This window comes from Desmodus rotundus, chromosome 2 (assembly GCF_022682495.2).
Source record: "Desmodus rotundus isolate HL8 chromosome 2, HLdesRot8A.1, whole genome shotgun sequence".
NCBI classification, from domain to species: domain Eukaryota; kingdom Metazoa; phylum Chordata; class Mammalia; order Chiroptera; family Phyllostomidae; genus Desmodus; species Desmodus rotundus.
In genome coordinates, this window is record NC_071388.1 from 1912059 (window position 1) to 1938557 (window position 26499).

At 57.8% G+C, this 26499-nt stretch overlaps 2 protein-coding genes and 1 long non-coding RNA gene across 11 annotated transcripts in view; 2 read left to right on the forward strand and 1 right to left on the reverse strand.

Annotated features, from left to right (window-relative positions):
* Positions 1 to 8536, reverse strand: part of URB1 (URB1 ribosome biogenesis homolog) — a 57324-nt gene extending 48788 nt beyond the window's left edge. Inside the window, exons 1-4 of one of the 2 annotated variants that reach the window (XM_053916635.1) lie at positions 8318 to 8535; positions 5963 to 6102; positions 5095 to 5246; positions 4157 to 4289 (exon numbers count right to left, since the gene is read on the reverse strand). In XM_053916635.1, the coding sequence (XP_053772610.1) occupies positions 4157 to 4289; positions 5095 to 5246; positions 5963 to 6102; positions 8318 to 8450 (558 nt within the window). In that variant the 5' untranslated portion in view covers positions 8451 to 8535. Of the gene's footprint in view, positions 1 to 4156; positions 4290 to 5094; positions 5247 to 5962; positions 6103 to 8317 lie in introns of both variants that reach the window. The other variant, XM_053916637.1, reaches the window with a different exon arrangement.
* A 2387-nt stretch (positions 8537 to 10923) lies between these two features.
* LOC123479719 (uncharacterized) lies at positions 10924 to 12595 on the forward strand. 2 transcript variants are annotated; one of them, XR_006655432.3, is made up of 2 exons: positions 10924 to 11380; positions 11698 to 12595. It is a non-coding gene; the product is annotated as an uncharacterized lncRNA (long non-coding RNA). The 2 variants fall into 2 exon arrangements; XR_006655433.3 differs by having other exon boundaries at positions 12224 to 12595.
* A 6625-nt stretch (positions 12596 to 19220) lies between these two features.
* Positions 19221 to 26499, forward strand: part of EVA1C (eva-1 homolog C) — a 47119-nt gene continuing 39840 nt past the window's right edge. Inside the window, exon 1 of one of the 7 annotated variants that reach the window (XM_053916680.2) lies at positions 19221 to 19800. In XM_053916680.2, the coding sequence (XP_053772655.1) occupies positions 19602 to 19800 (199 nt within the window). In that variant the 5' untranslated portion in view covers positions 19221 to 19601. The remainder of the gene's footprint in view (positions 19801 to 26499) is intronic. The other 6 variants (XM_053916683.2, XM_053916671.2, XM_053916660.2 and 3 more) reach the window with 6 other exon arrangements.

Here is a 26499-nt window from a genome sequence, read left to right on the forward strand (position 1 = left end):
TCACATATGCAGCCACACAAGCCCCTCCTATCCCAAAGTCCCAGGGGCCTCCTGGGCTCAGCAACAACCCCTGGGCGGCTGTCGGTGCAAAGGAGGGGTGTCTTCTGTGCTCCCTCCTCCATCTCCCACACCCCCCTCCCGCCCCTCTCTTCCGGGCTCTTCCTGAACCGGGAGGATGGACAAAGGGGTGGGTCCCCTGCCCGGCGGCACGGTGCCCGCACTGCGAGTCCTCGGACCACTGTGGCCTCCAACAGAAGACCCTCCACCACCGGGACACCATGGACTCTCGGGGGCCAGTAAGTGACACCACCCAGTTTTGGAAAGGCCGGAGAAGTGGAGAGACTGGTGCTGCTGCTGAGGCGCTGAGGAGACGTCCGGTTTCCAGATGTTACAAACTGACAGCAGACACCAAAGCACAGGAGCTGTCCTACCACAACCCAGCGCGGCCTCCCAGGACGGCCATGGGAGCCGCCCGCCTGACTGGGGACAGTGAGGACCCGCGGCCCACTCCTCAGGGAAGTCGCCAGGGCCAGCTGACCAGTGTGCCCTCCCAGGAATGCAGAGACAAACCCGTGTCTCATCGCGTCCCCATTGCGTCTAAAGAACCTGGCAGGCAGTCATGGGGTGCCCAGCAGCTGTCCCCGAAGGAGCGAGGATGCTCAGCGCCCCCGCCACTGGCAGTGAGAGCCTGTCCCCTCTGCAGTTATCCTAGAGGCGTGGCGTCAGCTGCACGGAATCCTCAGTTTTGGAGAAGCCTGCCCTGGGCGCCTGATGGGCTCTGAGTGGTGGCCACGGGGAGGGGGCGGTGACGATGACAAACAGTATAGCTCCCTGAGCACTTGCCACATGCCGGACAGCATGCCCAGTGCAGCTGGCTGTCACAACACTGCCATTCACACCGCTGGAGGCAGAGGGCCCGCCTCGCCTGCCTGCTGTGCAAATGTCACTCCGAGTCACACTGCTGCTGTGTGAGCCCGGCCCTGGGCCCATGAGCACGAGCTCCATGCTCGACCCCACGTTTGCCTGCAGAGTCTTTCTTCTCTAGGCCCCTGCAGCGCCCCCCTCCCCCAAGACATCCCACTTCCCTTTCCTAAGGGTCAAGGGCCCCACTGGCACCCTGAGGCCTCTGTGAGCTCAGAGCCAACCCTGCCTCGCTCTGTGGGGCACACGCTGCTTCTGGAGCAGGGAGGACACGGCCCCAGGAGCAGGGGCATCTGGATGGAGGTGGTGCTTGGCGTGTGGTGACGACTCTCAGGCCGTACACGCCACACAGCACTCCGGCAAGGCCTGCTCAGACCAGAGCTGGCTCACTGCGAACCCACGAAGCTCCGCGCTCCCCTCTCCCTTCTGGGGACCCACCTGGGGCCTCTTTACAACCTGGAGGCTGGGACAATGACAACTGAAGATGTGAACACGAGCTGCACCTGCTGGGAGCGGCAGCCACACGTGGGCATCGTCGCTGTTTGTCAAACAGCAGTCACATTCAGGGTGCTGTGACCTCAGGCCAAGAGAAGACCAAAGGGGCTGAGACACCGTCCCTGTCCCCAGCTCTCCTGACGCCTCCTTTTCTAAGAAACACGCAACTCGGAACAGCAGCTGACGTGCCCTGGAGCGCGCAGGCCCGGGTCCCAGAAGCAGGCTGGTGACATGCTAACCCCGCCTGGCCAACCTCAATTCGGTCGACACTGGGCCGACCTCCCAGAGCCACAGTAGTCACCAGGTGCTCCTATGTGACCCTCTGGTCTGCATTACCTGGCGCTGTAGAAACTCAGATCCCAGGAAGTCAGAGAACAAGGTCACTCTGGGGGCAGAAGCCAAGCACTCACATGCATCCCCACCTGTGTGGAAGGGGTGGCGCGGGCCTGTCCTTCCCCAGCTAGCTGGGAAGGTTCCACTCGTTTGGGGTTTTTATTTTTATCTTCTGTCCACTGAAGTATTGGGAGTCAGGACCCTGGAATGCTGGTCCCACATACCTGCCATCCTGGAGGTTTCTACCCTGTCCGGACACAGCAGAGCTGGCACAGACCCTCTGGAGGGTCCCTCCAGCAGTGAATTCTGAACTACATGGAACCTAGATCTACCGTCCCGGCACCTGTCCTGCACACCCAGGCAACCCAGACCTCAGGCTCCTGCCACCAGGGAGGAGCTCACCCTCCAGAGGCAGTGCCTGCCCCTCCTCGCAGCACGGCCCTGCCTCCCACTCATCCACCCGCCCTCCTCCCAGCAAATTCCATCAAAGGCAAGAGGGCCCCATGCCCACTCCTCGTTCCTGCCCTGTGACTTCACAGGCTATTATCCCAGGAAGAAGGTGTCCCGAACTCGACAGCTTGTTCCAAAACACTGTCTAAAACAGGCCAAAACGTGTATGGTCAAACTGCCCTTCAGAACAGGGCTTTTGGCAAAGCCTTCTTTGGCTGTATGGAAAATACCCACAATCCCTCTCTTTACGAGGCCTCAATACTTCTCTCCACAAAAGGGCGGGGGACAGGAAACTCAAAAGATGTGGAGAGATTCAAGAAACTCATCCACCAAACAGAACGTGTGGTCCGGTCTGGACGCTGATCTGAGCCACGGAGGGTGCAGCGTGGCTGAGAACGGAGGGAAAGACGGGGATGCCGCCGGGCACCGGACGACACCGAGGAACCGTTCATGGTGCAGGGCGGAGAGTGCCAGGGTTTATCTCTCACAGGGTCATCTTCTGTCCATGTGAGGACAGCATGGTGCAGCGTCAGGGTGAGACCCGACTCATGTGAGGAACCAGCCGCGACAGGCACCCGGAACAAACAGGAAGTGGGAGGGACAGTATCTGGGGCTGGGGACAGGCACTGGGGGCTCGCTGTGCTGCTGCCTACCTCTGAATGTCCCTGACACTCCCTACATGACATAAGAGTTCATCGACGTCCAGAAACCACTTCCCACAACACACCAGGTACGGAAGAACTTGGCGGAGGACACACAGCAGAAGGCAAAGCACCCCGGGGGCCATCCCACGTGTCCCAGTGGGTGGCCCGGGGACTGACCTGCACTACACTTAGAGGTCAAGAGAGCCAGGTGGGGAGGGGCGGGACCCTGACGGTGACAACTGCCCACTGACGGCCAAGTGGGGCCAGTCTGCCCTGGCATGCCAAGAGTGCAAACTCTTTCCTAGAAACACGTTAAACGTCAGGACCCCACTCACTGAACGGAGCCCATGGCACACGTCAGAACACCACACCCACGGGCCACCGGCCCTCGGAGAACGCCTGATCGCAATTCCAGGAGAACCCTCGTCACCGCCCCGACCTCCCAGAGCCACGGAAGTCACCAGGCGCTACCAAGTGACCCTCTGGTCTGTGTTACCCGGCGCTGTAGAAACTCAGGGCCCAGGAAGTCAGAGAACAAGGTCACTCTGGGGGCAGAAGCCAAGCACTCGAATGTGCCCCCACCTGGGCGGATGGGGTGGTAACTGGCTCCTGGCTGCTCGCTGCGCAGGCGCGTCGGCAGGGGGAGCGGCCCGTCGCTCGGAAGGCAGGATGAGCTCTGATAACCTGCCCCTGGCCCCCACCTTGGGGGGACAACCTCCTCAGCCCGAGTCCTGAACTTGTGCTTTCTCAAGAACCTCCCACACCCAAGTAAAACCTCCAGAGCCTCCAGGAACGGTTTCTAACAGCCCCGACACCAACACTCACTCGTCCATCCCTGTGGACAACCCAGCCCCTTCCCATTAGGAGACGTGCTTGGGAGGCGCAAGAACCATTACAGAGCCAGAAAGGTCCCCTCTCGTGACGTCCTGGCTTCAACATTGAAGGGGTTTCTCCAAAGTGGACAGAGTGTTAACAGGAGCCTGAGGCCCATCCCCCCCCCCCACACACACACCCCAGGCTCCACACTGTGAGGCCACCGAGCTGAGCTGACCTCATTCACCGACAGGCCAGGAGGCCCCGTGACGCCGAGCCCCTGAGCAGCGGCCTCAGATGTCCCCACCATCTGGGCTCAGCCAGGTGAGCAGGGAGTGAGGCCTCCCTCCCCCAAGGCCACAGGGGCCACCATGGCACACGGCCCTCCAGAGGCCTCTGTCCCCCGGCAAGTGGAGACCAAGACCGGGGAGAGAAGCACAACCCGCAGCCCCCAGCAGGGAAAGGAAACAGGCGGGGAGTCTGGGGTGCTGGGGGCTCACCTTCAAACCCCTTCTGGTCACCAGGGTGCACAAGGTCTTGTTATTCAGATCGAAACGGCTGCAGACGTCCCTGGCGGCCTCGGGGCCCTGGGTCACCATGGCAGCCATGAGGTTCAGGCAGGCCCGAGCCATCCTGCACAGGACAATGGGGAAATGAGGCCCACTGGGGCAAGCGGGTGCGCAGAGCCCCCCGCAGGCCGGCTGTGGTCTGCTGTCCCCAAATCAGAAGAGGGGGGGAAGGAGAGAAGCGAGCAGAGGTTTTACAAAACCCTAACCGAAACTTCAAGTAAAGAGACAAACCCTGAGTCTGAGGAAGACCCAAGGATAAAGGACGCGAGCTACAAAGATGGCCACTCCCCTGTTCAGTCAGTTGTCCTGTTTGCGGGACAGCCTTGTCCCACCCTGCCTTGGTGGGGCACTGAGGGCGTCCCCATGGCTGCCTTCCCCTGTCCAGGCCCCAACCCTGCGGTCGGCCCGGCACTCCCCACACCCTGGGCGCTGTGTCGGGTGCTGGGAAGACAGTCAAGGCCCCAACCACCTGCACGCTGTGTCCCAGCGGAGAGTGGAAGACAGTCGGCAGGCCGATGGGGCCGTGATGTTGACCCAGAGCTGTGCACACACACGCACGAATGCGTGTCTTCCTGGGCAGGCTAAAGGGGCAGAGCGCCACCGTGGATGGAGGAGGTTCCAAGGCCTCCCTGAAGGCAAGAGGAGGGCTGTCTGGGCCGCTGGGCAGGGCAGGCGACATCAAGAACGCCTGGAGCGTCCCCAGCACAGCAAGGAGAGCAGCGGGCAGGAGGGACAGGGACTGTGGTGGGGGGTCAGCGCGAGTGGGCAGCCTCGGTCCTGGACAGGGCTCGGCTCCGGGCCCCAGGAGGGAAAAGCGCAGACACACGTGGGGAGCTGCCCAGAGCCCCGCCAGGCAGAGGCCGGCCTACCTGTAGCCCGAGGCAAACAGGGACTCGCAGATGAGCTTCAGGTGGTTGTTCAGGAGCTTCTTCACGATGTTGGTGCCCACAACGTGCAGATGGGACAGGTCGCCGGCCGTCCGCAGTAACACAGCCTCGAAAACCTGAAGTATTAACAGCATCTGCAGACGCAGTTGAAATGCACATTTCAATGCACAGTTGAAATCTATCCCCTCCCAGACCTGCTCCTGCGTTCCCCAGCCACATGCTGGTCGAAAACCTCCAGCCCACAGGAAGGGCCCCCTAGGTCCTGAGCCGAAGGCAGGGAGGTGGCAGCTATGCCAAATGAGAGACGAGAGAAACCCCTGTTTGCGCCTGGGTCTCCCTGCTTTGGGGATACTCAGGTCTGCAGCCTTCCCACAGTGACCCTGAGGTTTCAACAGGCCCCTAAACAGCCCCGGTTTTGACCTTCTCTGGGACCAGAAAAGAAGTCAACTCAGCGTGCCTGCATCTGCGACACACAGTTTTTACCGGCTTCCCTCTTGTTGGAACAGACCATGCCGAAAGCCAGTGCATTCGGATTAAGAATCTGTGACCCTCCCCGATGGCATATTCGCCAATGAGAAGTGCTTTCCACTAAAATGCTTTCGAAGGTCCCCGTGCGAGAGTAATGTGGTCCTGCCGCACGGGGCTGAAGCACCATTTTCTGCAGAAAGCTGGTAATGTTTTGAAACTGTACCGTACTTTGCTGTGCATGATCACACACCATGGACATACAACATGGGAGCACACCAGACAGGGCACAATGCGGCAGCGCATCCCAACTCTCCTCGAGTGAGACACTGCGCACCCCAACCTCTCCTCCTCCTCCCCGCTGGGCGGGAAAGGAGGCACGTACTTCGCTCTCGGGCCGCTTCTCCCCGCTCAGGAGCTGGAACACCTCCGCACACTCGACAGAGATCTTGATGTAGCCTTCCACGACGTCATACGCGTCCTCCCGCGGGAGCGTCTTGGCCGCGCAGACAAATGCTTCCAGGGCTGAAACAGTGACGTTCAAACGTTAACAAGGACAGTCTCCCCAGAGATACTCACAGCTGCTCCTGGGACAGAGTGGGGTCCAGCAGGGGCCTCCGGGTGACTGGACCTACTGCCCACCGAAGTGGGGAGCACAGCTGCCACGCTCAGCCGGGGGTTCAGAGCTCTGACGCTCGTTCACATGCAGCAGGGGGGGCCTGCTCAGCCCAGGCAGCCTGCCTGGCCCTGACCGGGTCCACGCCCACGCACCTGGGTCGGCACTCACCTGGCCCGCAGCGCTGTGCTCCCCCACCCCCACACCAAGGGGGGTGCAATCAGAGGGCAAACGTAGAAAAGGTGCTATACCTCTACCTATGTATCTACACACACACATTCTGCCTTAAAAAAGGAAATCCCGTCTTTTGCAACATGTACAGACCGTGAGGGCATTAGTGAAAGAAGTCACAGAACCGGAAAAAGCTGGCCCCACAGAACAGAGCAGAATGGAGGTTGCCAGGGCGGGGAGGGGGTGGTGGAGGGACGATGGGCAGATGTTGGGCTCAGGGTGCAAACCTCCCGCTGTAAGGCGAGTAAGTGCCGGGGTCTGGCATTCAGCGTGGAGACTCTAGTGAACGGTGTTACATTGTGTACTTGCACGTGTTAAGAGGGTAGGTCTGAAACATTCTCACCACAAAAAAAGTAATTATGTGAGGGAGTGACCTTGTTAACTAACCTTCCTGCGGTCATTTCACAACACGCATGTGCATCAAATCATTGAGCTGTGTACTTTAAACTCACACATGTGTCACTAATACCTCAGTGTAGCTGGAAAAAACACATCCCTAACACCTGGATGAAGACAAAGTCCCCTAACATCTACCAAGTCCACCTCCCAGGGAGGCCACGCTGCCACAGGAAGTGACAGGAACACATCAAAAGGGAGAGAAAATGCACGCTGGAGACCAGATTCAGACACAAACCCACCTGGCCTCCCAGGAGACACACACCCATTGCCCACAGCTGGTGTCCACAGAAACCTGAGCAGACGCGCACCTGAGCGTCAGGAGGCTCCTGGAGCACAACCGCACGTATGTGGCTGCCATCTTTTGAGAAGCTCGCTCTCCTCTGCCAGAGGGTCCCTGTCCCTGTCCCCACCCCATCTTGCAGCTCTGCTGAAAAGCCATGTCCTCAGGGAGACTTCTCGCATCTCCCAGATGAGACACAGGCCCCTGGACACCAGGACGGTTCACAGGTGACTTTATGCATTCATCTGCCATCGCCACTGGGCTTCGTGTGAGCGCCCCATGGCAGGGCCCTGTCTAATTTTTACTCACCATTTTCTCTCCCCTACAAAATAACGAACACGTGAACGAGTGAATGAAACGTGTGCGTCTCCGCTAAAGCAGGCCTCACGGTCCCAGCACTGCTTAGCAGCGACAGGCGGCACACATTTACAGACAAAATCGGTGCGGCACAAACGGGACATCCGTTGAGGCTATTGCGGCCGTTACTTCGACAGCTTCCCTACCCTGGGAGAAACCCAGGCCCGGTTCATTTTGACACAGCACCAGTGTTTGCTTCCACACAGCAGCACGTGCAAGTGTGTTTCCCCCCACAACCCGCCTACTTTCTAACAGGCTACATGGCGCCGAGAAGGGCATCGCACTTTCCCAAAAGCGAAGTCATAGCGTCTGCTCCATGTCGGTCACCGGTCCAGTCTTAGCCGGCTGACAAGTCCCGGTGGAGGCCCCAGGTTGGGTGAGGTTGCGGGGCTACTGCAAACGCTACTGCAAACAGTGCGGACCGCGGCAGTAGGCGGCCTGCGTCACCGTCGGGAAGCGATACAAAGTTGTTGTGAATCGCTACACTTGTTTCCTTTCCTAACAACTGCGGGGAAATGGCTTTAGAGTTCACCGAGGGGTGCTGCCCCGGAGGCGTGTGGCCGCCTGGGGCTGTCACAAGCACACCGGTCGGCCTTCCAGGGTCGCGGACTGCACAAGGCAAGGAAGCGCCGCCCGCCATCCCGGAGAGGCCCTGGGGCCCCGGACGCCAGACCGCCGGGGCCTCGGTTTCCCGTCAGCAAGTCGGGAGGGGAGGCCCTGGCCCGCGTATATCCGCACAGCTGCAGAAAGGAGGAGCTGCGTCTGGGACGCGGCGACCGGTCCCACACCGCGGACACCCCGGCCCGGGGGCCGCTTCGCAAGCGCGTGCTCCCCCGTCGCGGCCAGCCCGCACTCACCCGGCCCCACGGCTTGCGGGTCCTTCAGCTGAGCCTTGAAGCGCACGCCCGTGAGCTCTTCGGTGCGGGCCCGCTTGGCTGTGCTCGCGGGGGACGCCGGGCCGTCCTGGGCCTTCCGCTTGGGGACCCCCATGCCGAGAGGGCGGCGCCGCGCCGGGTTCCACACCTGCGGACCTGACGCGAGGACTCACTGGCCGCAGGTGGGGACGGCAGCCCACACGTGCGCAGGGAGGGGCGGAGCCTGGCGGAAGAAGCGGAGGGGGACCCCGGAAGAATGGCCGACGGAAGGGGCGGGCCTAGGTTGGGACCGGCGGAAGGGGCGGGGCCTGTGGGCGGGGCCTGTGGAACGCACTCTCGGGCGCTCGGAAGGTCGGGCGGCAGGCGGGTCCGCGCTGGCTCGCTCGCCGCTGGGATCCAGCGGCCTGTGCACGACGCCTCCTGCCCCGGCGGCTCTCTCGAGTCCCTCGCGGGAAGAACCCGGATTCTTCGCTCCCGCAGGGCAGGAGGCCGCGCGCCGGAGCAGCAGCGCCAGCTCAGTTAGCGGTGTCCCTGGGAGGACTTGCGTGGCCCGCAGCGGGATGCCTTGCCCCTTGGGGGCACTGCGGGTTGGCCGGGAGGGTGCCCGAGCCCCGCTAAGTGCCAGGCGGGCTGATGCGGCAGGTCCTGGCACCGGCTCCGGCACCGAGGCCGAGGGTCGTGCAGGCGCCCCTCACCGTGACCCGCAGCGCACCTCACACCCAGAACCAGCCTGACCTCCGCCCCGGGCGCCCCCACACTGATGGGAGGACGTGAGTGAGCCCGCTCGGTGCGCAGGGTGGGTGGCGAGAAACAAACGCCCTGATGTCTGCCGCGGCCCTCGGTGGACAGTGCGGCGGCCTCCACGTCTAAGGTCGCGTCCTTCAAACCGGGACCGCAAAGCCGGCCCTTCCTAACCGCAGGGGAGCCTTGAGCTGAGAACGGGCCGCAATGTAAGAAAAACGGCTTTGCCGGGGAGAAGTACTGTGTGTTTTTGCAAGACGTGGTTGACTTGAGAGCCGCATTAAATGCTCTGAAATAACACGGAGGCAAACGTGAATGAGCAAAACCGGCCGGTGCATTTTTTTAATGACTGCATCGGTGCTTGGCTATGTACTCCAGCAGACCCCGAGGCAGCTCATCAGCTGAGGATCTGGTAGCTCCCGGAGTTCTCTCAGGCTCGCCTCTCCTTTCAGGACACACTGTCCCCTGTTCTGTAAGCCGGTGTGTAATGAGCACTGAGGACATGGCCTTGTGGGGCCTCTTGGGGTTTCAGAGTCTCTTGTAGAAAAAGCCCATGGTGTGGACCCTGAGCCTCTGGCCTGGCATGACCGCTGTGCCCGTGGAGACACCTGTGTTGTAGGCAGGTCAGAGGGACTTGCCCTGCAGGCCTGAGCTGATGGGACGCAGCAGAGTTAAGAGACAGGGACAGGCTCAAACTTCGGCCTGCAAAGGACAGTGCTCTTGGAGGTAAAGACAGAGACTTCATCCTGACTGTTCACTCTGGTTCTCTTCTCTCGTTAACTGCTCACCACCAAGTTGTCTTCAACCCGGGTGGACCTGACCCAAGAGGCTGCGGGGGGAGGAAGGAAGCACTCCAAAGCCCTGCATCCAGGTCCCGCCTGCGTGACTTTGGGCAAATCACTGTCTCTCCTTAGGAAGACTTCAAGAGGGTGAGGGAACTTGCCAGTGTTACGCAGCTGCCATGTGCGGGAGGTGCTCACCCAGGGGATCCTCACCCCGATGTAGAGGCAGGTTGTCGGTGCCCTCCCCAGCCAGAGAGAGTGACACGCCTGAGGAGGCGTGACTCAGAAGCGCCCATGGATGCTCGGACTGGGTCGGCACTGCAGCTCACCCACCCACTTGCTCAGGCGCCAGACTCACCAACCAAAGTGTGCACAGGGACGTGGCAGTCTACCGGGAAGGCCCGCCTGGGGAGAGGGGACCCAGAACATTCTGGTCTACTGAAGGTAGACGTCATCGCTGCTAGGACAGTTTAAGTCGGCACCCACTTCAGGGCCGGTCCACGTGCTCTTCTCCCTGACACTCTGCCCGGACCTCGGGGGCTCCCACGGTCACTTCACGTGGGCTCTTCTTACTGGGCTCGAACTCTGCATCTTCTTACCCACCTCTACTTGCCTTTTATTGCCGTTCTCACCTGCTGGCGATGCCAGCCATTGGTTTGTCAAACTCCTGTACTGAATGTGTGCTCCGTGACCGCACAAATGTGCTCACCGCCCGGAACAGGGCTGGCCGTCGGGGGCTCTGTGAATCCTGGCTGGATGAATGTCTACATAGATCTGAATAGAAATGACCACATAGATCTGGGGCTTGGGCTCAGTTAATGTCAGTCTGTCCTAAAAGGTAGGCTGACCTTTGCAATGCTTTCAGAAAGCCTCGGGATGCAGGTGTTTGAGTCTGCCAGCTTGTGAACTGGCCCCTGGACTGGGGTAAACGAGCCGAGGGTGGTGTGCACCCTCTAAGAGCCGACCGGTTCATCTCTGGGGGCTGTGCTTCTCATCACGGGTGTTACATGTAGGTATTGACTTCAGTCTTCTATTCCCACCTCAGTCTTCTAAGTTCAAATGCAAGTTCTGGAACGATAAAAGGAGAAGCTCAATCGGAGCCCGTATTTGTGTTCCTGTTAAAGCACGTCCATCGTGGACCCTGAGAACGTGGGGGGTACGCATTGCGTCACTCAGGATGACGCTCTCTTCCCAGGTCTTACTGCGTTGTTCTCTGTGCATGCTGGTTCGGTCACACTGCTGCGGGGAGAGGTCTGCAGCTCCCTTCCCTGTTCTGTGCAACTTTTAATCTCTCTAGCGGTGAATGTTTTTGGGTAGCAAATGTTTGCTGAGGTCAAAACAGTTCCATTTTCTGCTTGTTCAGCAGGGAGGAGAACGAAGTGTCCTTTCAAAGGCAGTCACACGGACTCCACTGGAGGACACAGTGTCCACAGACTAGCGAAGATTAGTGACCCTGCAGGGCTCAAGTCCACAGAGTGCCAGCGTTTCCATGGGCACCGCGTCGTCCAGCCGGCCGTAACAGGTGCAAAGCAAGTCGTCTCGGACCAGACCACCAAAAAGGCAAGGTCATTCAGTGGATAGCCTTATTCTTTAAACAGCAAAATAGGGCAAAAGTGTACCCAACTTAGGCGTTAAAATACCCATGATAAATTGCAAAGCGATTGCAAAGACTGGACGAATATCTTAATCACCTTAATCATTAGAAACGTAAGAAAATATAGAAAATTCGAGTAACACTGTATCCTATTAATCGATAGTGAGAGAACATTAATCCCACAGACAGAATACATGTACTTTTTAAATAACATGGAACAGTGATAAAAATTGACTGTATTCTAGGCCACAAAGGAGACCCCAATAAATTCCAAGGAAACCAACAACATACAGACCATGTCCTCTGATCAGCAAGCAATAAAATCAGACCTTGATAATAAGAGGGTAGGAGTTTTTAAAATCCCATAAGCCTGGGAGGGGGGAAAAATCTCCTAAGTAATCTTTGGAAAGCACCAGGGAAATTACGAAAGACTTGGAGTGAAATACAAAATAAAGCACTAATCAGCAGTCAGAGAGCGGTCTCAGAACTGCTCGTCTCAAATGGACCTTTAGGTTTAATAGTAGAAACTGGCTGGTGGCGATAGTGCATCTGAAGACTGACAGAAGGAGGGAAGAACGTTTTGCGGACAATTCGTGTGTGTGTGTGTGTGTGTGTGTGTGTGTGTGTGTGTGTGTGAGTTTGGAGTTATTAGTTTTTAAAATGAGAAACTTGTAATGGAAACATCTTGACCAAAAATCTGTTGCAGAATTTTGGGAACCATTAAAACAAAGTTTAATGAATAAAAAATTAAGCAGCACCAAAACCCAACAGGAAACCAATGGCACGGTTGGTAGCTGGCAATGGAGAGAAGCTGGCGGCGGAGAGAAGCTGGCGGCGGAGAGAAGCTGGCGGCGGAGAGAAGCTGGCGGTGGAGAGAAGCTGGCGGCGGAGAGAAGCTGGCGGCGGAGAGAAGCTGGCGGCGGAGAGAAGCTGGCGGCGTCCAGTCTGCGTCCGAGGGTGGAGAAATGGCAATGCTCCCCCTGGCCGCACACCCCCCCTTAGTAAATGGTCGGGGTGATTTCAGAATAAAATAGTACTTTTTCTCCCTGTTTATGTGTATTTTATTTCAAATAGCTATTGTTAGAACATAAATACTTACTAAGTTGTTTGGCTCTAACTACTTAATAAATGTAACAGTTCAGGCTTTTGTTGTTTTATTGTCTCTCTTTTTAACTTCATTGTTGACTCTATTGCAGATGTCCCATTCTGCCCCCACCTTTGCCCACCTCCCTACCACCCTGTTCCCACTTCCCTCTGGCCAGCTCCACACCCATGTCTGTGTCCCTGGTTTACGCATACGTGTTCTTTGGCTGATCCCGTCGTCGTTCTTTGGCTGATCCCGTCGCCGTCTTTCATCCGGTGCTCCCGCCCCCCTGACAGCTGCCGTTCTGCTCCACGCACCCGCACCTCTGCCCCTGTCTGTTCATCTGTGTACTTTGTGTGTCAGTTCCCACATAGGAGGGAGAGTGTGTGGCTCTGCCTTGTTGCCTAGGAGCGCTGTGGAAAACCTCTGAGACACCGAGGACGCTGGCGACTGAGACAGTTTGGGAATCTCTGCTCTGTACCCTTAATCAGAACTCACTTTTGTTGATTCTGAATTCCTTTCAATGGACTTTGCTTTGTTTTCTTTTCTTTTTGATAAGCTTTCCCTTGGAAGTTATCATTAAACAGTTTACAATGGTTTTGTACCCACGCTCGTAGCAGCGTTATTCACAACCGCCAAGAGATGGCAGCAACCCAAGTGTCCGCCGGCAGGGGAAAGGCAAACAGAATGTGGTCTATGCTCACCAAGGAGTAGTGTTCGGCCTTAAAGAGCAAGGAAACCCTGACACCTGCTACGGTGTGGACGAAGCTGGAGGACATGGTAGTAAGTGACAAAGCCCGTCACAAAGGACCGACCCGGTGTGACTCCACTTACATGAGGCCCGCAGAGCGGGCAAGGTCATGAAGACAGGAAGATCAGTGGTGCCCAGGGGCCGGGGGAGGGGGAATCGGAGCGAGTGTTTGGTGGGTCCAGAGTTCCAGCTCTGCAGGACGGACAAGTCCTGCGGAGGGACGGTGGCAATGGTTACACGACCCTGTGAGTGCACTTAATGCCCAAACCTTACACTTGAAATGATTAAAATGGTAAATTTCATGTTACGGATATTTTAGCACATTAAAAAATGGGGGGGGGACGGGGGCACTTCTCTGGCAGGTGCCTTTGGAAGACACAAACTAGGATTCTCACCTACAGAGGGCGCTGTTGGTGGCTGCTGTGCACAAGCCTACCTCCTCCCCAAGCTCCGGGCTCCTCCTCCCCCAGCGCCTGTGCAGCGTCCTGGGCCTCCCACCCCTCCACCCCCTTCCGAGGCTCCTGCTGAAGGGTGGTTACCTGTGTTGAACAAGACGAAACCAGATGGATATAGACATGCCCCCCTTCCCCTTTCCCTACTTCTGGGAGAGGCAATCACTACGGGGACCAATGGGGCCCAAATCACTCACCCTTAAAAAGGAAGACAGTTCTGACGCAGGGGCGAACCTGGAGGGCTTTGGGCTGAGTGAGGGAAGTCAGCACCGGAGGACAAATCCTCTAGGCTTCCGCTTCAGTGAGGGCGCTGGGTGGTCAGGCTGATGGAGACAGAGCCTGTGGAAGGGGGTCACCAGAGGGGCACTTCACACTGAACACTTCCGTGGACCAGAGTCAAATCACCCATAATGCTCCACGAACCCCCCAAAGTTTGTGTGTGCTGCGTTCTTCTTCTGCAAAGAGAAAAATATGAATGTCATAGAAACAAACCGATAGCATGTACAAAAAAATAAAGGAAAAGATGCATAGAGGGAAACCTCAAGGAATTAGCACAGATTTAACCAATTTTCTTTCTTTTTAAAAAATATTTTATTCACTTGTTTTTAGAGAGAGGGGGAGGGAGGGAGAAAGAGAGGGAGAGAGACATCAAACATCAACGTGTGGTTGCCTCTCGTGTGCCCCCAATGGGGGACCTGGCATGCAACCCAGGCATGTGCCCTGACTGGGAATTGAACCAGTAACCCTTCGGTTGGCAGGCTGGCACCCAATCCACTGAGCCACACCAGCCAGGGCAGATTTAACCTATTTTCTGAAACCTACATCTAATCTACATAGGCTATGGGCCCAAATGGACTTTCAAGTTGGACTTTTCATTTTGCAGAAGTAAAATGGTGGGAGGCAGGGAAGTCGAATGCCCCTGGGTGGCTGGTCTTGGTGGCAGAGTAGAGACTCTTGCGCTCTCTGCCTTTCACCTTGGATGGACTGTGCTGCAGACAGGCAGCAGCCCTGCTCGGGATGCTTACAGGCCCCCTCATGTGGGCTTTTGAAATCAGCCTTTCTAGTTGCCCAAGCCGCCTCGCACTCCGGCGAGCAGGCTCCCTGCTGCGGCGGCAGCTCTTTGGGGCCAGCCCTACAGACAAACCGCCGTTTGTTGGGCTCTAAAAATAAGCCTTTTTAGCTCTGGACTGCGGTTGGCCTTGCTCTCCCGAGCTGAAAGGTCGGTTTCTTTGCGGCTGACAAATGGTGGTTTATATCTTCCCAGAAGGGCTTCTGCCCTTCTTTGTTGAAAGCCTGAAGTCTTCTTACCTGGACAGCACAGGTGAGAGGAGAGGCACAGGGCTGGGGTTTGGATACGGGCATCTTCCCAAATAGGCCTGAAAGGAGGAACAGGCGTGGGACTTAGAGCTGGGAAGGTGAGATGGGGTTGCTTTGAAAGACAAAAAAAAGGCAGGAATGAAGACATGAAAATAAGACACCTACAGTCGCCCCCTTATCTGTGGGGACTCATTCTCCACCCCCAGCGGGGGCCTGAAACCACCGGCAGCACCCAATGCTTCGTAGACTGCCTCCCTTCCTCTGACCAGCACACACGGCACTAACATTTAACGTGTCAATCACGCAGAGTAGGAGAGTAACGACAAAAACTAGTAATGAGTTAGAACTATGACAATATACTGTAATAAGAGGTGGGTGAATGTGGTCTCTCTCTCTGTATCTCCACACAGTGTGGAAAGGCTGGGCCAAGCGATGATTAACGCCCGGCCAGGGGAGGGAGCAGATGGCATGAGATTTCATCGCGACACTGCTCGGAATGGCACATGGCGTAAAACTTACGAATGTTTGTTTCCAGAGCTTTCCATGCCATATTTTCAGGCTGCGGCTGATCGCAGGTAACTGAAACCGTGGGAAGCGAAACTCCACCTAAAGGCTACAAGTGTAGTTTAGACGTCCAGCCAGGACGCCTCTGACCCGCAGAACGGACGCTGCAGGTACAGGGCCCATCTGCAGGAAGGAGCACAATCACCCAGGGGTGGCATCACACAGCAGGGGACACTCTTCATGTGACTGCATCTGGGTGTCCCTCCGCAGTGCCGGCGTTTCTGCATCTCGGTGGGTTTCACGTTGGAGCCAGCGCCCTGGGCGTGTGGCCTGTGCAGGGGCTCGGGACGCCATGCTCAAGGAGCCCTTGCTGGGTGTAATGATGTCCTGTCGCCGTCCTGAAGTCCTGGGCCGTTCTCAGACGCGGGGCTCCACGTGTTCATTTAGTGGTGAGTTGCGGGGCTGGTCCTGGTCACCCCGCGTCAAAGGGCTGCTGTGAGTATTAGCATTTTGGGGGCGCTTTAGTATTCAGCTTGCCCCTTGCCAGACTTCGATTCCAGCCCCTGTAACTGCTGAACAGCCAGCGGCTGCACCTGCTTCTGATGTTTTCGGTCCCATCAGGAAAGGGGAAGCACCTTGGTGAGGAAGATGTCAGCTCTCCTGCCCCAGATTGCTTTCACAAGGCTTTCTCCTCCTTTGAAGGGCCGCTCACCTGCCCCAGGTTCCTGTCCTACAGGTTTTTATGGTGCCCCAAGGGTGGGTATTTGATTGTATAATAACTGGAGGCAGAAAAACGGGCAGGTGTCCATGTGGTCGGGGCACAAAGGGCTCCAGAGAGAAAGATAAACGGAGCTATTTCATTCTCTTGCGTGATTTCAAAATTCTTAGAGAGATCAGAGGAAGACTGAAATCTGACTGAACAGTGAATAGCTGAGGGGCGGAGCAGGGGGAAGCCCCCATGCGCCACAGCATTCCGGCCACACCGCACGGTCCACGCCCCCCCAAACTCCTCTCCCACGTGCCCACTTTCCCTCCTCTCTGGGCCCCAGCGCCGCCCACGCACAGCCTCAGGATCACTCCCCTGGACCCCCACGTTGTTGTCAGTTTGATTTTTTTAAAAACAGCCTCCCGGAGACATCATTCGCACAGCACACAGCTCGCCCCTTTCGAGTCTGCAGGTCAGCGGGGTTGGCGACCACGGGCTTTGAGGCTGCGGCAGACGCCTGCAGCATTCAGTTGGCCAGTGCAGGCGTGCAGTTCACCGTGCTGGTGGCATTCACACTTGTGTAACCGTCGCCACTATCCACCGGCAGAGCTTTTCCATCACCCCAAACAGAAACCCTGCCCCTTTCTGCCAGCTCTTGGTGTCTAATCTACTTTCTCTCTGAACTTGCTGATTGTAGATGTTTCGTGTAAATGGGGTCGTACAACAAGGATCATTGTAGCCAGCACCGTGTGTTCCAGGTTCATCCATGTGGTAGTGTGGCCTGGAGGTTCGTTCCTTCTTGCGGCTGAATAGTTTCCACGCTTTGTTTACGCATCATCCGCCATCCGATGGGCCCCTGGGTTGCTCCCACTTTTGGCGGCTGTGGGCAGGGTGGCTGTGGACATGGGCGTACGAGCGCAGCACCTGTTGGAGCCCCTGCTCTTGGTTCTTTGGGGTGTGGAATCTCTGGCCCTCTTTGGTCCTCCAGTCCAGCTGCACCCAGCAGCCACGGTCCTCTCACGGACACACACCTGGTGTGTCCCTCGTCTGCTCACAATTCTTTGCTGCTTAAGGCAACGATGGGAGTGCTCGCCAGCTGTCAGGGTCCCTGAGCTCGGGCTGGTGCCCCCGTCCCACCCCCTGGGCCTGCCCTTTGCTCTCTGCTCCATCCACTCCAGACTTGTCTCCGCGCTTCTAGGGAGCTGGGCTTCATTTGGATGTCACACATGCTGGCCCCTTTTCCTAACATGGCCACCCTTCCAAAACACTTTGCTTTTGATTGGCCCACTCTTCCCATCTTTCCCACCTCTCTTGCCCTAAAAGGGTCCCCAACACCTCCTGCCTGCCCTCTTGCTGCTGTGGGGCCCTGGGGTCCACGGCTGTCTTCCTCCCTGCCGCCATGACTGATACGGACTGAGCGCTTACTGGTTGCAGGTGGCCCTACCCACATCGCCCGCATTGGCACACTCAAACCTCACAACAGCCTGGGGACTTCAGATAAGGGACCCTGGGGGTGCCCGCCTGCTGGTCACAGTGCCCACTGCGCATACCTAGAGGGCAGCGGCGGCAGAGCCCAGGATGGAGGGAGCACGGCCCCCCGGAGCCACATCCCCGCCCCTCGCCCAGGGCCCTGCCCCACCTGCGCCCGGTTCCTATGTAAGCTGGATGGGGGGACGATGGATATGATGCAAGCCCGCCAGGGGCTTGAGTTGGGGCCAGCGTTTCTCACTGAGTGGCTCCTGAGTGCTAGGCATCCTCACCCACCCCCCGCCTCGGTTTCCCCAACCTAGAAGGTGCAGACCAATAGTCTCTGGGTTATTGAGAAGGCTGAGGATTTTAAAAGTCATCGGGCCTCACAGCCGAGGTCCTACTCAAAAACGCTACTGGACCCGGATCCCAGTTCCGCCGGCCTGCCTCTGCTGGAGCACCGCGCGGGACCCCGTGTCACCCGTCTCTCTGGGACCCCTGCCGCTGCCTCTAGGAGGGTCGGTCCCACAGGCGGCCGTGCGCACCCGGTCTTCTCCCGCGAGGCCTCGCTGCCGCACTCCGCAGCCTTCGCAGAGCCTGGGGACCGGCCGGGCCAGTGCGCCTGGTCCCACCCTTGGGCCTCGTTATCTGCGTTTCCGCGGCAGGCCGGCCGAGAACTTGGCAGGCCTCCTCGCGGTGTTCGGGAACACTTTGTGCCGAGCGCCCGGGGCCGGGCCCTCCTACCTCCTGTCGGCGCCGCCCGGCCGGGACACCCTGCGCGGCCCGCCGGGTTTGGGTAGCGGCAGCCCAGGTAGCCGCAGCCGGCGCAGCCACGAAGCCTCTGCGCCCCTGTCCTCGGTCCCCTCCCCCCCAGCCCCGGACACTCAGTGCGCTCCTCGCCCATGGACTGGGTGTCCACTCGGGGGACACATTGCGTGTAGTCAAGAATTTAGGAAGATGCTGTGGCCCATTTTAAAACAAAGCCCAATTATTAGCGCTCGGCGGCTGTTCTTGCCGGTCCGGTGTCAGATCCTGTAAGAGCTGCGCAGGACCAGTACCCGGAGGAAGTGTGCGGTCAGTCGGGGCCCTCCAGAGACCGGCTCCGGAGCCATCTGACACGCTCTGACACGCCCATCCTCTCCCCACCCGCGTCCCCCACTCACTCCCGTCCTACTGCGTAAACTTGGACCGGGATCGGGGTCTCGGTCTCCTCCTCCGTGAAATGGGGGTAACTACGTGCTTGGTGATTCTGCAAGGGTCGCAGGGATGTCTGTGTCTCACCTCCAGGACCCCACCTTCCGGCAGCCCCCGCCCCGGCCTCGGCCCCGCCCCGGGGCGCCCGAGCTCACCGCGCGGCGCTGGCTCCAAAGTGCGTCACGGGCACCGGCCGCGCAGCTCCCGCGGCCAGGGCGAGGCTGGCAGCAAGCCAGCGCGGGCCGGGCCAGGGGTGCTGGGCCGGCTCAGGGGCGGGGACCGGGAGTGAAAGGCACTCTAGTTGCGCAGTCCTCGGCGCGCTGTTGGGGGCACCCTCCGCGGCAGGCATCGTGCCAGGGACGAGCCCCCCCGCAGCCGCGGGGCGCGTGGGGCTACACTTTCCCTTAGGCCCCCCTCGTTTCCTCCCGCGCGGCGGCGGTGGCGGAGATTTCCTCTCGGGGAAACTACGCGGATCCTTCCCGGGGCTCCTCGCCCCGCCCCAGTTCTCCGCCCCCTCCCCTCTGCTGGGGAGCGGGTGCGGACAGAGCCGGGGAGGTGGCGGGGGGCCGCGGAGCCACTGGCCACCAACTCGCCCGGCCATGTGACGCAGCCCTCAGCCCAGCAACCCCCAGGGCGTCCTGGGCCCGCTCCCGCGCCCCGCTGCGCCTCGCACTATGCTCCTGCCCGAACCCGCGCGCCCACCGCCCGCGCCTCAGCCGGCGCAGCATCCCGGCCTCCGCAGGCAGGTAGAGCCACCGGCGCAGCTCCTGCGCCTCCTCTACTGCACTGTCCTGGTCTGCTCCAGAGAGATCGCGGCGCTCTCGGACTTCTCCGGTAAGAAGCGTCCTCCGTTGGCGTGCGTGGCGCGCCCAGGTGAGCCCCCGGCTAGGGGCAGTCGTCCGAGGGGGCTCGCCAGAGTTGGATTAAAGTTGGGGTGCGCTCATAGCCAGTTTTCTTGCCTGTTGCGAGCCTTTAGCGTATAGGTGGCTACGTGTGGGGTGGTGGCAGGGGAGCTCCCCACACCCCCAGATGGAAGGGTGGGTAACGTATTTGGAGTTTTCGCGGTGCTGTTGACCTCAATCTCCCAGCATCAGCGACTCCACTCTGGTGGATGCGTGCAGGCTGCAGGCTCCCTGAGCTGAGCCCCGGCCGCCCAGTGCGGGGAGGTACACGTGCTGTGGTCTGGAGGGAGCCCTGGGTGTGCCTCCCGCACAGTCCCCTGCGCCCCAGCCAGTCTCTGGGGGCCCGTACAAGGAGATGAGCCCAGGGTGCACCTGACCTGAAGTCTGCGCCGCCTGGCCCGAGGGAAGCCCGAGGGACAAGAGGTCGGGCTTAGGGGACAGAGCAGAGACTCCGGCGGCAGGACTACCGCCAAACCGCCCCAGCGCCTCCCTCTCGGGTCCCAGCGTGCGTGAGAAACAAGGACTTCCTCCTCCCAGTGAACCTTGAGGCTTTTCCTCTGGGGGACTGGGACCACGCACCTTCGGCTGCTCTGGGGAGGATGGGAGGGTGTGGGTGTGACGCTGGGGACGAGAGCCCGTTCTGGGTGGATGATGGATACCGGAGCCGCCTTCTCTGTCTCCCGCTGCCCTTGCCTAGCGAACCGAACACCCTCTCACTGGTAGCCGCTGTCACCTCCCTCTGGCGAGCCTTCACCCTTTGCCAGCTCAGGAAACTGCTCTGAGCCCCATCTCCCCCTTTCCAGAATCTTCTGCGAGCCCAGGCTTTGCACGTTCCTGGGGGGCCTGCCTGCTGACCCTTGTGCACTGAAACTGTGGGGAGGGGGAGCCAGCCCCGGGCCCTCGGCGCGGTAGACTGACCAGTCCTAGGTGGAGAACACTGCAAACCAGAGGCTGAGCTGGGTTTCTGGTTTACTTACAGAGAATGTCATTGTTAGCCGGGAGCTCTTAGGTCAGAGGTTCCTTTCTCTGAATATTTAATATCAAGGCAGAGTTTCTGCCGAGCAAAGGAAGCCAAGATATGCCTATTTGGCAAGCGAACCGCCGCCTTTAGAATTGAACACCCAGGGTCAGGGCGCTGAGGTAAGTGTGCTGGGGAAATGCTTCTCCAGTGCTCCTGACTTTTTTTTTTTTTTTTTTTTTTTTGTAATAGAACTTTCTTGGCTGCTAGAAAAGTTCTCTATGTGCTGACTTAAGCCATGGAGAGCAGTTCTGAAGCCAGCCACCTCGGGCTCTGCGTACCGTGAGGAAAGAACTGAAAGCCGTCAGGTCCCTTCAGTGACACTGTTGCAACTGAACAAATACTGCTTTCGGTGACCTGCGCTGTAACATTTGATTGTTTGCACAGATTATAGACACTTGTGGCCTCTGGGGTCGCCACCCACGCTCGGAAGTGTCCCCATGTAGCCACTGTTCCAGAGGGCGAACCCAAGCTATCACACGGGGAGGCCGTCCCCCAAGGGACATACACGCTTTGATTCATGTTTTCTCTATGACACACGTGGGAAAAGGGATTTCCTTCTGCTCTTGGTGGGAACCTCCAGTCCAGGGTTTAAAGCTCCCGGCCAGCGGTGGGGATGGTACTGCTGGATCCACCCACCAGCCTTGCTCTCCAGAGACCTGCAGACTACGAGGAAGTGTCAGGGGGCCTGGGGTGGGGGGAAGGGAAACCAACGTCCTCCGGAACTGTGGACACACTCAGGCTGAAGTCTAAGTCCTGTGTTGTGTGGCGTCACGACACGTCAGAAAAGGCTTGGGGAGAAAGTGCAGCCTCTCAAAGTTGCTTAATTTGACTTGAAACTTTATGAACCTTTAGGGGCCTCTTCACCACGTGAAACGCAGCCTTGAGCAAAGACCCCTTAGCTCCAGAGATGACAGGCTGGGCGTTCAGAGGAATCGGTTAGTTCAGGCAGTGGGTCTGGGTCACTTGACTCCACCCCCACCCCCACGTCACTCCAGGGGCCTCAAAGCCGGGTGCCTGCTCCCATGGGGACAGGCTGTCCTGCTCCTTCCTGTGAACTTGGACATGTGAGTGTGGCTGTGGCCGCTCCCCCCAGGGAGACTTACAGCTGGAAATCCACGCAGGAGAGCAGCGTGGGCAAGGCAGACACCTGTTCTTCCAAACAAGGGGAACATCAGACACTGAAACTGGGGGAGGTGGGAGGGAGCTTGGGACCCCTTTCACCCTGCAAAGACAGGGTGGAGGAAGGACGGCGTGTCCACTCGAGAGAACACTGGAGTGCTGGGGGCCGGGGCTGTGTGTGTGGCACAGGGCTCGGCGGGAGGTTCGCAGTGCACTCTGGGGAAGTCACTTCAGTCTTTGCGGCTCTGCTGGGGCCTTTTCCTGGGTCACTGATTTTTTTTTTTTTTTTTTTTTTGCCCTGGGGACTCCAGCTTCTCATCTCCCTCTCAATAAGCCAGAGGCTGCAGGGTGCCCCTGCCCCTATGTGCTGGGACCTGTACTGATCACCTCCACGCTTGCTGGGAGACAGCCTCCCCACCCCCTCCCCCTCATCCCTGGAGACACTGAGGTGCTGCCAGGGCCGCTGGAAAGCCACCTATCGTCACCGCATTAAAAACACATCCCAGGGAGGCCACAGCAGCGCATGCAGAAGCGGGGCCTCTGATCCTTAATCCCACACTCAGGGGCCCTGGGCGTCCACCCACTTCCCTCCTGGGCGTGGGGCTCTGTGCTTCTGACTCTGTTCCCACAGTGGGGATTTGGCTTGAGAGGTCAAAATTGATCACGGATCTTAAAAAAGAAGAAGAAAAAGAACTACAGCATCAGCATCGCCTTTGCTCAAACACAAGGCACTGGCCGAGAGGAGGAAGGGGTTCCGTTTGGTTCCAGCCACCAGAAGCAAGGGCCCGCTCTTCACCTTTGGCCTGGCCTCAAAGAGCGAGGCTTCGCTGTGTCCAACACTGAGCTTGCCATCCCCTCGTTCTCGTTCAGGGTTTTTCTTCTTCTTTTTTGGTGGTTTTAATCTCTGTTTTCTCTCTGGTGAGGGCAGGCAGGGTCTTCTCTCCCTGCTTCTTATTCTCTCTCTCCTGCTCTTTTTGTCTCTTCCCACAGAAGGCGGAAGTGATGGATGGGCTTGGGAGCGGGTGGGGGTGGGGAGGAAAGGGTGGGAAACTGCTCTTGTTCCCACTTGGATTCCTCCATGGACATCGTGAGTGTGTGTTTACACGTGGGGCACGGCCTCGGATGTGGGAAGCCGAGGGGAGGAGATGAGGACCAAGGAGCACGGTGGCCATTAAAACCTCCCCTGTCCTGAGTGCCCCCAGACCTCAAACCAAGGCGACTGCACCGTGGCAGGGGCCTCTCGGCTGGTGCCCTCGTCCCTGCCCACAGTAGCCCCGGTGAGGTGGGGTTCTTGTTAGCAGATCTACGCAGTCCAGCAAATAAAGCTGGCTCCTTAGGCGTTGGCCAAGAATTTCAGAATGTAGAAAAATAGCACTTCAATTGATCTCAGGGTTTGAGGGGTGGGGACTAGGTACCCGTGGAAGGGACAGAATTGGCCATTGAAGGGACGCGAACCTCCCCAGTCTGCTCAGATCAGCAGCTGGCCCTAGCCCTGGCTGCCTGTTACAGTCACCTGAGTTTAAACAGTGGGGACTGCTCGATAGCCCCTGGGGCCTCTGATTTCCCTGGTCTGGGGAGAGGCAGGCGCTGGTTTCTTTTTTAAAGCTGGCCGGGCCATGCCGGTGCCGGCCAGAGTGGAGAACCGCCGCTCTCGGGGGTGTCGGCTCATCCACAGGCACGTGGGTGTGGCCCGTGTCCCTTCACTTGTCCCTCATGCTCATGGCCAAGGAGACCAGGATGGCACCATCCCAGCTGTGCATTTGTTGATACACCCCAGCACACACGTGCCCACCCTGTGCCCATGAACACACATGTGAGGGCACACACATGTCACCTCATCCTTTCATTCAGGGACTGTCTTCACTTTCAAAACTTTTATGGCGTGAAAAGCTGGCTTGAACCAGACGGACAAATCAAATGCTGGGAGGGGTTGTCCAGCTGCCACAGAGCCGAGGGGAAGACCATGGCCTGAACCTGCCGGGCTTTCTGTGGAAAGGAACCATGTTGGGACACTGTCCCGTGGCAGAGAGGAGTCGGGCAGGCGAGTGGTCCTGGTGGCAATGGCTCCTGGGAAGGGCAGGCTGGCGTGGGCTCGGGGGGAGGGGGCGGGGGGAGTCTGTGACAATCGGCTGAGCACTGCGTGGCCTGGTGTCCCCTCACAGGAGCCCACAGAGGTGAGCGTGGGGCTCACGCTACCTCGGAGCAGTGACCTGACTTCCCGAGGTGCCCCGCTGGGGAGCTTGGCCGCAGGGGTGCACGTGTGGGCACCGTCTGTAAGCTCTTGGGGCGACCAGCACCGTTTCAGCTGCACACGGAGCAGACTGATGTTGACCTTTTCTGGTTTCTCCGTTCAGCATCTTCGTCTCACTCCCTACAGAGAGGAGGCCGGCCCACGGCCACCCCACGGGTGCAGGAGGGATGGGTTTTAACCTCTGTTCTTTCCTTTGTTTCCTTTCCGTCTTAAAAAAGGAGTTGTTCTTCTTGTGATTGACATATAAATAGACAGCAGGACAGTACATAATTTATAAGTCAGTGTACGTATGTTAGAGATGTGTTCTCAAAAGGTTTTTACTGACGGGTTCATGATTGTAGAGATTTGGAGGCTACTGGACTTCTCAGTCACCCTGTCAGCACCTTTAACGTTCTTGAAAAGGCACCCCTTTGGGGTGATGCACGTGGAACAACTTCTGTTCTTCTGGTAACCGCCTGCCCCCTAACTTGCCCCGACTCCCCTCCCACAACTGCTAGCAGAACTTAGAGGCAGGACTCGAACCCAGCACCTGTCTGGTTTCACAAATCAGCCAAGCTACATAATGGACCTGGAAGGTAGGGGTGAGCAAACTCTGAAATTTTATGATGCCGGGTCACTACTTTAATGATGCTGATGTGTTTGTAGCTTTCTGGAAGGAAATAGCTGCCCTTAATAACATAAACCGAGATGCACCAAGACTTCAGTCTTTGAAGGAGAACCTCAGATGGGAAGGGTGGCCAACCGTGTGACTAGTCTGTTCTCTCTGAGCTTCTCCTTCCCCCGGAGGGGGGTCCCTAATTCTGCCACCCCTTCACCAGCCGCTATGTCTGCACCATCTCAGTTGAAACTCTGGCCCGGCGTAGACAGTAACTTCTTTGCTTGGCTCCGCTCCGCACAAGTAAGAGAAGCCGGTGAGTTAAAAACACTCTCAGTGCATCCAGCATATAAAACATCCTGCACCAGACACGGGACTGGGAACCTCATGGTTAGTAACTCACTTGATCGTCACAACCCTACAAAGGGGTTACTATTACAGGAAGTTGAAGAAATGGCGGCAAAGAGAGGTTGAGTGATTTCGAGGGCTTTGAACCCGGCATATTGTCTCACGCTAAAACGAATAAATTACGAATAATTTAAAGCGATGCCAATTCTGTGATTTTGATCTTTTAATCTACTAGCCCTCGCCATCGCCCCCCTGCCACCCCAGACTCACAGGTATTGTCTGCCCTACATCCTGTCTAAAAGCAGCACCAGGTGGCTAACAGGTGGCCCCCGAGAACTGATTACAGTGTGGAATCTGCAGTCTATTCTGGACGTACGGTGAAACCGGTGGTCCGAAATCACGTCTCCAACAGAACACCGACGGCTGCCGAGTGAGATACAGCAAACTCTCTCTAAATGCGGGAACGAGAAACTAAATACAAGGCCTGTGCGAGGAACAAAAATGGGGAGGACTCCGAGCACCGGAGAGGTCAGCTGGCACTGGCCCCGCGGTTACACGGGGGCCTTTCGACAGTCTGTACAGCCAGGATTTAACAGGTCCAGGAGGGCAAGAGACAAGGCTTTAGACCGGCGTGCAGGGAGGCCTTGGAATAAGGATGTCCATTAAAGCCAGGTCCCGGGCAGGACCAAACACTCATAAAAAGGGGGGGACAGATCAGCCTTCTTGCACAGGAAGATGACAAGGAGACTTGTCTCAGCCTGGGCTCCGGGTTGTAGGTAAAAACCACCTCCCTTGAGAATATGTCACCGCAGGCCTGCCTTTGCAGGGGCCTGGGCTTTGAATTCACATTACTTGTACCAGGAAATCCAAGCTCAGAAACTCAGCAAGTTGTCCCAGGTTGGTAGTGCCCCAGGGTACTTGGCAAAACCAGGTACACAGATACTCTCTGCATAGAAACCTCACCAACAGAAACCCCGCGAGGTTCTCGGAGATGAAACGTTGCTGAGAGGAACACGTGGTCCAACCTGCAGTGTGTGAGCAGCGGTCAGCAGTGAAAACAGCAGTAAAAATAACGGAGGGGATTTAAAACAAAAATAAATTAATAAAAGAGGACATCTAAAACAGGAAGAAGGAAGGAAAGGCTGTAAAGAAAGAGTGCGCACTTTTGAGAAAGAAGCAGATATATGTGCTAACTGTAGTCACACTACTGTAGTCATGAAAACTGTATTTGTTGAAATCAAGAGCTTAATGGACAGAGCAGACTCACCTGAAGAGAGAAACAGTGAACTGAAAAATAAAGCTGGAGAAGTTATCCAGAATGCAGCAAAAGAGGGAA